This window comes from Brassica napus, chromosome C8, assembly GCF_020379485.1.
Source record: "Brassica napus cultivar Da-Ae chromosome C8, Da-Ae, whole genome shotgun sequence".
NCBI classification, from domain to species: Eukaryota; Viridiplantae; Streptophyta; class Magnoliopsida; order Brassicales; family Brassicaceae; genus Brassica; species Brassica napus.
The window spans coordinates 24,996,848-25,008,653 of NC_063451.1; the positions used below are offsets into that span (position 1 = coordinate 24,996,848).

At 37.4% G+C, this 11,806-nt stretch overlaps 1 protein-coding gene across 1 annotated transcript; it reads left to right on the forward strand.

Annotated features, from left to right (window-relative positions):
- Positions 1 to 1,920: 1,920 nt before the first annotated feature.
- LOC106454390 (myosin-9-like) lies at positions 1,921 to 10,203 on the forward strand. The gene is made up of 37 exons (XM_048766278.1): positions 1,921 to 2,055; positions 2,138 to 2,281; positions 2,368 to 2,513; positions 2,598 to 2,754; positions 2,830 to 2,888; positions 2,979 to 3,138; positions 3,216 to 3,365; positions 3,461 to 3,597; positions 3,675 to 3,821; positions 3,901 to 4,002; positions 4,078 to 4,135; positions 4,218 to 4,319; positions 4,398 to 4,435; positions 4,513 to 4,639; positions 4,727 to 4,897; positions 5,014 to 5,145; positions 5,310 to 5,419; positions 5,514 to 5,574; positions 5,705 to 5,882; positions 6,010 to 6,215; positions 6,304 to 6,423; positions 6,645 to 6,743; positions 6,826 to 7,047; positions 7,173 to 7,312; positions 7,445 to 7,556; positions 7,651 to 7,698; positions 7,802 to 8,056; positions 8,130 to 8,285; positions 8,360 to 8,566; positions 8,659 to 8,802; positions 8,880 to 8,950; positions 9,054 to 9,153; positions 9,222 to 9,278; positions 9,364 to 9,420; positions 9,521 to 9,601; positions 9,681 to 9,763; positions 9,856 to 10,203. Exons 1-37 carry the CDS (start codon positions 1,921 to 1,923, stop codon positions 9,977 to 9,979), a joined length of 4,596 nt encoding a protein of 1,531 aa, XP_048622235.1. The 3' UTR covers positions 9,980 to 10,203.
- Positions 10,204 to 11,806: the final 1,603 nt, after the last annotated feature.

Here is an 11,806-nt window from a genome sequence, read left to right on the forward strand (position 1 = left end):
CCCCTACCTCTCCAGCTCCAGTTTCTGGTACGAACCGTTCTGATTACATATCCTCGCATCAGATCCGAGCGGCGACGCTTCTGAGCTTGGGAAGCCGTCAACTGTTGGAGTCAAGGAGAGATTCATTCGGAGACAGTACTGCTGGGTAAGCATTGACTTCTTCTTCATTGCTGACGTCACACACACTCAACGTACTTTCTAATCTGCTTATTATCGAGTCTTGCTCATAATGAATTGGAGCTGTGTCGAGCCTGATCGGAGTCGGCGAGTATTCGAATCTGTAACTGCCCAACTTAGCATTTCTTGTGGATTCACATATGATTTGTACACTTATTAGTATCTTGTATTATACTTTTTGCTAAGAATATGGTGTGCTTGACTATTTGGAGGAAGTTGTTGATGGTTTCGCAGACTCGGCTAAGCAGGTGGATTTGCCAATGCCAATCACTCGAAGATCTTGAAAGCAATCGTGGATTTGAAGCTGTAGTTGTGAATCGACCCATTGATCCTTCCCTGGATGAGTTTCTTCAAATTGCACAATGCATTGCATTGGATTTTCCTTCCTTCCAGCACTGTTGAACCCAATGCAAGTAGTAGGAGGAGTTGGTTTCCAGAATCGCCCGTCTTGAGATCCCAAAGGAACTTGATCCTGTGGTGTGGTGGGAAGGATCATCTTGGAATGTTGGCTAACGTAAGTCATGAAAAGAAACTCAATACACTAAGAGAATCTACGCAGAGTGATAAAAATGTATTCGTTTTGTGTTTGGACAGGGATTGGCTGTCGTTTTCTCAGCTGACGGAAGTCCTGAAGCCTTTGAACCGCCTCGTCCTTTCTTCATCACACTAGTTATGAAACACGGTTAGTCATGCTACCATGCCTCCTCGTAAGTCTTAGATTTGAGGAATGTAAATGAAGTCATTATATGTTTCCCCACAATGGACGCTTATCGCTCAGAGCCCAAAGCTTTTCCATCAATATTATCATTCCAATATACGGTTCGATTATAAAATTTAATAGTATTGTTTGTTTACCACTAATTTTTCTTATCCATATCAACTTGTGTTCCTAATCAAACCCATCATAGTGTCTATTTTAATCCATACAGAAAACTGATATCCAGTAAACTATGGAGTTAATTGGATATTGGTTTGTATTGTTCTTCTAATTTTGGATCATATAAATCACAATTAGTGATTATGGGACGAAAATGATATATTGAGAGACTTGGGGGTAGATAGAGTAAATAGATACTCTCGAAGGAGAGAGTGTACGTGGAGTGCTAGAGAAAGTGAGTGATTAGGGTCCACGAATTGGCGCGAATTCCACGGGGATGAAAGAAGAAACCCACCGAAGTCGAAGGATGAACAACAATGTCACTTTCTCTCTCTCTTATTTTTTTGTTTACTCATTCCTACAGTCGCTCCTTCGCTTCTTTTCTTCTTCTCTCCTTATTTTTTTCCGATCTCGCTTCCTCCCAGTTTCATTGTTCTATTTCAGTTTCTGGTGATCCCACCATTTTTTTTTTTGTTCTGTGTGGTGATCTTATTCCTCTGAACGTCTTTAGATTGTGGTAATATATCGGTGATTTGATTTTGTTTTGTCGGAAACTGTAATCGTTTTGTCCGAATCCCTCTCCGGTGTGTCTGTTTGTCTAAAAATCTACAAATTTTTAGGTTTCTTGCGTAACAAGTCACTATACTGCGGGGAATGTCCCGAAAAATGGATCTCCTTCACTTGTAATCATTGTGAAGAAGAAAAGACTGACCAATATTGAACAATGGTACGTGAGCGTCTTACTTTCCTGTAGATCTCTCTACCTTACATAGCTCACTGTATACAGTTTATTAGTATTGATAGCTTTTTGGCTATTCATATTTACATTGTTGTTGTCCCTTTAGTTATTGTGATATTTTGGTAAAATGCAGGGAACTCCAGTAAACATTATTGTCGGTTCTCATGTTTGGGTTGAAGACTCAGACGTGGCTTGGATTGATGGTGAGGTTGAAAAGCTCACTGGAGAAGAAGTTGTGATCCAAGCCACAACTGGAAAGAAGGCAAGCCAATCACACTACCTGTTAACATTTCAACTTGTCACCTATAATTAATATCATCCCATAACTGTTTTATATTGTATAGATCACTGCAAAGTTGTCAAAGATATACCCAAAGGATGTGGAAGCTCCTGCAGGTGGTGTTGATGACATGACAAAGCTGTCTTACCTGCACGAACCTGGTGTCCTTCAGAACTTAAAGATCAGATATGAACTTAATGAGATCTATGTTAGTACTTATTTTCATACTTACAAATATGTTTTAGGCCTTTTGATTGTTTAATGTCTTGACTAGAATTTATTTGTTCATGACAGACATACACAGGAAACATCCTTATAGCGATTAATCCTTTTCAACGGTTGCCTCACATCTACGATGCCCATATGATGCAACAATACAAAGGAGCACCTTTTGGAGAACTAAATCCTCATGTTTTTGCTGTCGCTGATGTTGCATACAGGTGATTTTAATACTTGTCTATATATGTATTATGACCCACGTATATGTTGTCAGCCTAAGGCGCCCTTTACCTGTATACTCTCAGGGCCATGATTAACGAAGGGAAGAGCAATTCGATTCTTGTAAGTGGTGAGAGCGGAGCTGGAAAAACTGAAACCACTAAGATGCTTATGAGATACCTTGCGTATTTAGGAGGTCGTGCAGTTACAGAAGGAAGGACTGTTGAACAACAAGTTCTTGAAGTAATGACTTTGCTATCTTTTTGATCTTATATTAAGAGCTCAATCCACTAACTTGTTTGTTATATCTGCGTCCAGTCAAATCCTGTTCTTGAAGCCTTTGGTAATGCAAAAACTGTGAGGAATAACAACTCAAGGTGAGCCAAAATCCACTCATAATAGTGGGCACTCTTATCTATATTCATTGTTGGTGATTCAGCTGATTGTTTGATATGCTTTGTGCTCAGTCGCTTTGGTAAATTTGTTGAAATCCAATTTGATAAGCAAGGAAGAATATCTGGAGCTGCCATAAGGACCTATCTTCTGGAGAGGTCTCGTGTGTGTCAAATCTCTGATCCGGAGCGCAATTACCACTGCTTCTATCTTCTTTGTGCAGCACCACAGGAGGTAACCTCACCTGCAGCTCTTTTCTATGTATATCTTGTTTTTAAGAACTCGCCCCATAACTTAAGTGAACTAAGCAGGAAATTGAAAAGTACAAGCTGGGCCATCCAAAGACCTTTCATTATCTGAACCAGTCCAAGTGCTACGAGCTTGTCGGTATAAGCGATGCTCATGATTATCTTGCGACAAGGAGAGCTATGGATATTGTCGGAATTAGCGAAAAGGAACAGGTCTGTTTGTGCAAGCAGCTACTAAATTTAATATAGTTTTTTTTTTTTGCAGTTTTATATTGACGGTTAGCTTCTCTCTTTGTCTATATCAACAGGAAGCAATTTTCAGGGTGGTTGCTGCAATTCTTCATATTGGAAACATCGAGTTTACTAAGGGAAGGGAAGTGGATTCATCTGTTCCTAAGGATGATAAGGCCAAGTTTCATCTTAAGACAGCAGCGGAACTTCTCATGTACGTAAATTTTTTTTGCCTCTGTATGGTTACATGTGTTATCAATTATTCTAGCTAATTGGAAGTCTCTTTTTTAGGTGTGATTTAAAAGCTCTTGAAGATGCATTATGTAAACGTGTTATGGTCACACCCGAGGAAGTTATCAAGAGAAGTCTCGATCCAGAGAGTGCTGTTACCAGCAGGGATGGTCTCGCTAAGACAGTCTACTCTCGATTGTTCGATTGGTAGGTGGCTGGTTCTAAGTGTCAAAATAGTGGATCTTTACATATTTGATACTAAGTGAATATCTCTAGTTATGTGCAGGTTGGTAAATAAGATTAATAACTCGATTGGACAAGATGCGAATTCAAAATGTCTAATTGGAGTTTTGGACATTTACGGATTTGAGAGCTTCAAAACTAACAGGTAATGAAACCTTTTACGTGATTTTAGGCTCACAGATAGCAGTCGCCATTGTCTGCTAATACCTTTCTGGTGCAGTTTTGAACAGTTCTGTATCAATTTCACTAATGAGAAGTTGCAGCAACATTTCAATCAGGTAGGTTCTTGATTGTACTGGAAATGATGTACGTTTTCCAGCTGTGATCTCTGAGTTTATTAGTTCCTTTTGTTGTTCTCAGCACGTTTTCAAGATGGAACAGGAAGAGTACACAAAAGAGGCAATAGATTGGAGCTACATTGAATTTGTGGACAACAAAGATGTTCTTGATCTTATAGAAAAGGTTTGCTTAACTGAGAAAGGACAGTGTTATCAGATTGGATGTTTTAACCTCACTTTCTCCTTTCTTTTCCATCTGCAGAAGCCTGGTGGGATCATTGCTCTCCTCGATGAAGCTTGGTAATATTAAAGACTACTTCCGTAGATCTTTTATCCTGACTGTTATTTTGTAAACTAATGAGACGCAATTTTTCCAGTATGTTTCCAAAATCAACCCACGAAACATTTGCAAACAAGCTATATCAGACTTTTAAGGCTCACAAGAGATTCATCAAACCAAAACTCTCTCGAACAGATTTTACCGTTGCTCATTATGCCGGAGAAGTACGTTGTATATTTCTTTTTACCAAGAAAAATTTGACACAAGGGGACTGTTTCACAAGTTTCTCGTGTCTTTTAAATTTCTTTCAGGTTCTATATCAGTCTGATCTATTTCTGGATAAAAACAAGGATTATGTGATCCCTGAACACCAAGATTTGTTGGGAGCTTCCAAATGCCCTTTTGTCGTGGGTCTTTTCCCTCCACTCCCTGAAGAAACATCTAAATCTTCAAAGTTTTCATCTATTGGTTCTCGTTTCAAGGTAGGAAGCTTATTCTATTGAAAATATCCAGGTGGTTTCTAAGGAAGAGTGTCTTACTAATATTCTCTTAGTAAGTAAACGTAAGAACTAAAATACGGTTGGCCTGATTGATGCAGCTGCAACTCCAGCAACTGATGGAAACATTAAATTCTACCGAGCCTCATTACATCAGATGTGTGAAGCCTAACAATCTCTTAAAACCTGCCGTATTTGAGAATGTGAACATCATGCAGCAGCTGCGTTGTGGTGTAAGTATACATAAGATAATATTTTCCACAGTGATGTTTTTCTAGACTAGACATATGGGTTATGAGCATGGTTCCACAAAGCCTCTTTATGTTTTTAATATCCTGCGAGTAATGGCAGGAAAGCGTGTGCTAATAACTCTAAAACTTTTACGGTTTCTGTATAGGGTGTTTTAGAGGCGATCAGAATTAGTTGCGCAGGGTATCCAACACGTAAACCTTTCTTTGAGTTTGTCAACCGCTTCGGACTTCTATGTCCTTCGGCTTTAGAAGGGAGGTAAGTAAACAGCAATTTTACTAGCCCGTAAAAATTATAATGTTTAGTGAGAGTTGGAATCAATATTTACAGATTTTGACTTTTCCCTGAACAGCTACGATGAGAAAGTCGTGTGTAAAAAGATATTGGACAGCATGGGACTTAAAGGATACCAGGTAACTGTTCCTTGAGTATTATTTAGTTAATGGAACCAATTGTATAGTATGAATGATGCAATGGAATATGATTCAGTGATGGAAAATTTGAAAGAAATCAAATGCAAACTCGTATCTTTTGTTAATGCAGATTGGTAAAACAAAGATCTTCTTGAGGGCTGGTCAGATGGCTGAACTCGACGCTAGGAGGACAGAAGTGCTTAGTGGTGCTGCAAAAAAAATTCAGAGACGAACAAGAACTCATCAAGCTCAGAAACGGTTTACTGTTCTGAGAAAGGCCACAATATCTCTACAAGCTCTATGTAGAGGTGAGCCATCTGATTTCAATCGCGCTCTTTGGACTTTGGAAGGGCATTAACTTTGTCACACTATATGAACTATTTGCTTGAATATAGAAACATTTATGCAACTTTTACTCATTTTCAAATATCATAGGAAGACTTTCCTGCAAAGTTTACGAAAATTTGAGACGAGAAGCTGCTGCTGTGAAGATTCAGAAGAATGGTCGAAGATATTACTCTAGAAAATCTTATAAAAAGCTCCATGTGTGTGCGCTTGCTTTACAGACTGGTCTAAGAGCAATGGCTGCTCGTAAAGAATTCAGATTCAGGAAGCAAACAAAGGCTGCCACAATTGTTCAGGTTGATGTTCTTAAGAGAGTATAGAAGTTTTAAACTATCTTACGTTTCTCATGATCAGTAACACAGAGTTTCCTGTTACTAATGGCAGGCTCAGTGGCGTTGTCACAGAGCAACCACGTACTACAAGAAGCTTAAAAATGGAGTGATCATATCTCAGACACGATGGAGAGGCAGACTTGCTAGGAGAGAACTTAGGAAGCTCAAAATGGTACAGCTTGTTTATTTGCACTTCCTAAAATTTCTTTTAGTATTCACATTGCCAATAGCCTACTATTATAATGCATGGTATATTTATTGGAAACAATCATGCCATATACTTTGTGGTAGGAAGTACGCATCTGCAAGTTTTTTTTAATACTTTCAAAATAAGGATACTACTTTTGGTTTACTATCTCAAACATACTCTTAATTGTTTCATTTTGTCTTCAGGCTTCAAGGGAAACAGGCGCACTTAAGGAGGCAAAAGATATGCTTGAAAAGAAAGTTGAGGAACTCACATATCGTGTCCAGTTGGAGAAACGCCTGAGGGTATCTGCCATAGAAACATCATTCTAATCGATCATTTTTGAATAAGATTTATAACGTATAGCGCGCTGAGTTATTATTTCAGGCTGATTTAGAAGAAGCAAAGACTCAGGAGACAGCGAAACTCCAGAGTTCGTTGGAGGAAATGCGGAGGAAAGTGGATGAAGCAAATGCATTGCTTGTGAAGGAACGCGAAGCTGCAAAGAAAGCCGCTGAGGAAGCTCCTCCTGTTATAGAAGAAACACAAGTTTTGGTTGAAGATACGAAGAAGATCAAACTGATGACAGAGGAGTTGGAGAGTGTAAAGGTACATTCTGTCAGTGGCTATCAGTTGTCAATACTTGCAAATCAGTTCCATTAAAATTTGAGATTTTGCATTCGCTATTACTTATTACGTCTACTTAGCATCAGTAATCATTTGCGTTCAAACAGGCTACTCTAGAAAACGAAAAAGAAAGAGCTGATGATGCAGTGAAGAAATTCGAAGAAGCTCAAGAGTCTCTCGAAGACGGAAGAAAGAAACTGGAAGAGTCAGAGAAGAAAGGTCAGCAACTCCAAGAATCTCTAACAAGGTAAGGACAATATGTTATTTATATGTTCCTAACCACTCCTGGATATATGGTTAATTGCTCTTGTAGATTAATGTATTTTGCTGGTAATTTTCACTGTCCGATGAGCTAAATTGATGAAGTTAATGTGATCAGGATGGAGGAAAAGTGCACCAACTTGGAATCGGAGAACAAAGTCTTACGGCAACAGGCTGTGTCCATGGCACCGAATAAATTTCTCTCTGGCCGCTCCAGGTCCATTTTACAGGTAAATTAGGACACTAAATTGAAATATGAGACCGCAAGTATCTTTTTCTCGGTTGTCTGAAGCTTACGAATTACCATCCGTTTAACAACAACAGAGAGGTTCTGAGAGTGGTCATCTAGCAGTGGATGCCAGGTCAAGCTTGGTGAGTACATTTGCCACATATTTGAGTAAATTAACCAATTCAGTTTGTGTCTCAAGTTCGGCTTTTTGATTGATCTAATGATGGTGCTTTTAATTTGAATCAGGATCTGCATAGCCATTCAATAAACCATAGGGATTCCTCTGAAGTGGATGATAAACCACAAAAATCATTAAACGAGAAGCAGCAAGAAAATCATGAGCTACTTATCCGCTGCATTGTCCAACCCTTGGGTTTCAAGGGTAACCGACCTATCACAGCATGTATCATCTATAAATGCCTACTTCAATGGAGGTCATTTGAAGTTGAACGAACCAGTGTCTTTGATCGCATTATTCAGACAATAGGCCATGCTATTGAGGTAGGCTTGACCTTCCTAGTTTATATGTATTCAACTGTGATTGGAATTAATGTTGAGTAAATTGATATCTCAGACTCAAGATAACAACAATACATTGGCCTATTGGTTGTCCAATGCCTCGACGCTCCTCTTACTCCTCCAACGCACACTCAAAGCTAGTGGTGCAGCTGGGATGGCTCCACAGCGGCGCCGTTCATCTTCTGCCACTCTGTTTGGAAGGATGACTCAGGTATATATGGTTTGAATAGCAAAAGCTTCTTGTTTCATTACAAGTATAATCTGGAGAATGTTTCTATTATTCAGAGCTTCCGTGGAGCACCTCCAGGTGTAAACCTTGCAATGATAAACGGTGCTGCGGGAGGTGGAGCGGATACCTTAAGACAAGTCGAAGCAAAATACCCGGCGTTACTTTTTAAGCAGCAGCTCACAGCTTATGTTGAAAAGATATACGGAATGATTCGGGACAACTTGAAGAAGGAGATTTCTCCACTCCTTGGATTGTGCATTCAGGTATGCCATTAATCACACCAGCCACCACTTTCACAAGCAGGAGAAGGTTCTTCTAGGTAAGTTATTATTTTTATGTCTTCACCTTTAAACAGGCGCCAAGAACATCGAGAGCGAGTTTAGTGAAAGGAGCATCTCGTTCAGTGGCCAACACTGCAGGTCAGCAAGCACTGATCGCCCACTGGCAAGGAATTGTGAAGAGCCTTACAAACTTCCTCAACACTCTGAAATTAAACAATGTGGGTTCCATTTTCTCTAGATAAAAACAAGTTGGGAGACTGCCCTGAGTTTGACTCTTCTGTTTGTGGTTTTTTAGGTTCCTTCATTCTTGGTGCGCAAGGTGTTCACGCAGATATTCTCATTCATCAATGTTCAACTGTTTAACAGGTTTTCCCATGGCTCATCAGCATCTAGAATCCCATCATGTCTCAAAACAATTTTTTTTTTCAATCTTGTACTAATCAAATGTTTCCTTTGTTGTCCCCAACAGTCTTCTGTTGAGACGTGAGTGCTGTTCATTTAGCAATGGCGAGTATGTGAAAGCTGGCTTGTCTGAATTGGAACACTGGTGCTTCAAGGCAACAGATGAGGTATCTCTTCTTAACTTTCTTTCACTCCCCTCTTATCACTCAGATAAAACTAACCAATACAATTGCAGTATGCGGGTTGTTCGTGGGATGAGCTTAAACATATAAGACAGGCCATTGGGTTTCTGGTAACCTTTTCTTAGCTTCTACCTAAACCTTAAGTAGGTACCCCATGAGAGTAAATTATTTACTAACTCTAGTTCCAAAATGCAGGTCATACACCAAAAACCAAAGAAAACTCTCGATGAGATCAGTCATGATCTTTGCCCTGTAAGTTTATCTTTGTTTTCATTTGATACAAACTTGCCAGTTTGCTAACAGATTGGAAACTTGAAGTTTTCATTTGCTGATCACTTGAAATTGTGGGCAGGTACTGAGTATACAACAGCTATACAGGATAAGTACGATGTACTGGGACGACAAATATGGCACACACAGCGTCTCCCCGGACGTAAGTAATGATCTGTCTCAGCATTTCTTTAACTAGCTTATATTTATACCACCTATCTCTCTCTCTATGATATGAATAGGTAATAGCAAATATGAGGGTGCTAATGACAGAAGATTCAAGCAATGCTGTTAGCAACTCTTTCCTTTTGGATGACGACTCAAGGTTAGTACAAAACTTGGTTTTACTAATGCCAACAGGTTTCGTTTTGGTTCGTTGACGTTTTTCTAATTTATTTTTTTAAAATGATTTTGCAGCATTCCTTTCTCTGTTGATGATTTATCGAAGTCGATGGAGAGATTTGATATTACTGATATCGAACCTCCACCTTTGATCCGGGAGAATTCTGGATTCAGCTTCTTATTGCCTGTCGCCGAGTGATGCTTGACAATCTCTCTCTCTCTTTACCTTACACGCCAACGTAGACCAAATCTAGGTCTAGTGTCTACCTCTTTTACCAAATTGGATTGCGTTTCATGCAAGCAATCGCTACTTTTATTGCCTTCTGAAATTACGGATAAAATGAGGTTATTCTTGTGTTTAAGATTTGATTACATCCGCCTTGAATTATTCTCTTACAAACTCGAGTACTATTGTTTGATTAATAGATTGTCTTTAATAATTGATGGGAATATAAGCTATCATCTTGAAATAGGCATATGACATGATTAATGAAAATTGAGTTGTTACGCAATTACTTCTTTTTCATAATAGAAATTTTATATTCACTTACTTTATAACTCTGATTATTTTTCAGACCAAACAAAGGAATTTAACAAAATCTATCTTACCGAAAACATTGGAGTGTTCTTTTTGCTATGCTTCTTAGCAAAACAAGACCAATGTAAATATTACTCAGGGACAATAGGCCAATAGGGTGACGCGCTCGTGAGAATGTCAAAATAAAAACACTGATTTTCCCACCGTTTTGGCGTAACGCGCTCACTCTGCGCTTGTACTACAAATGCTAGAGCGCCACATGCAACAGATTGGTTGACTTTGTTTTTTTGACAGAGTTGACTTGTATTTTATGTTAATGTAATTCTTAACTTAATCAACTAATGTTATTGTGTGCATTAAGAATTAGAGTTACATAAACTGATATTTTACCTGAACATTTACTTACATTATTGTATCATTTACTACGCTGTATTTTATTATTACTGTGTACCATATAATTGATTTATGGTACGTATATATTTGTTTTATATATTAAATTCCATCCATAAACTTAGGAAAAATGTAAAACGAATAATTTACATCTATATTATTAAAAGTAAAGTAGTACTCTTTGGAAACATAGATAGCAGTCTAATTAGATTTGTTTGGAAACATCGATAGGAGTATTATATTAATTGTATTTTCATATTTTACTCGGTTTAAAGATTTTATTAATTATATTATCTTAACAATAATTCATATCATTAATTATATTACCATAATAATATAATGCAGATTTTTATTTATTAGCTAATTAATACTCTCTCCTTTTCATATTAAGTGTCGTTCTAGAGAAATATTTTCGTTACAAAATAAGTGTCATTTTTTATTTTCAATGCAAAATTTATTAATTTTATGCAAAATTTATTTTTCTATTAGTTGAAATATAGTTAGGTGTATGAGTAATGGTGTTTTTATATAGGAAATGTACAAAATTAATTGTTTTATTAATCCGTGTGCATAAACTCAAAGTGACATTTATAATGAAACAGAGGGAATTTTAACTTTGTGACAATTATAAAATCAAAAAATTAAAATAACTGGGGTTTAAATATGGTTAAGCGTTTCTTCATTTTAGTTTTAATATGTGGAAAATTACTTAGCTGAAAACCCATTTATTCAAGACACGTTTTGTGAATAAATAATAACTTAAATCAAAATAATAAAATGTATTATATTTATTCTCACTTAATCTTTCACTCCATACTTTTTTTACTAAATGAAAAACTCTTCCTATTTCACTTAATTTAACGAAACACATAGAAAGAGTTATTTTTATTAGTTTATAAAATCAGTTGGTCATGAACATTGTCTATTCATTTAGGTTCATGTTGTTCTTTTCGGGTATCATTTTTTTTTTTTAAATTAGGCTCCGCTTATTATAAATTTAAGTGTTGGTTTTGAGTTGGATCATTCTGAGTCTGAATGAGTTTGGTTATGATATATAAAAACCTTAAAATATGTAAATAACCAATGTATTTGAAACTG

Coding starts and splice junctions, on each gene's coding strand:
- LOC106454390 (XM_048766278.1), top strand. CDS start 1,921: ATGCAGGGAACTCCAGTAAACATTATTGTCGGTTCTCATGTTTGGGTT. Junction 3,822..3,900: donor TACTCTCGATTGTTCGATTG/GTAGGTGGCTGG, acceptor AGTTATGTGCAG/GTTGGTAAATAAGATTAATA. Junction 9,279..9,363: donor GACAGGCCATTGGGTTTCTG/GTAACCTTTTCT, acceptor TCCAAAATGCAG/GTCATACACCAAAAACCAAA.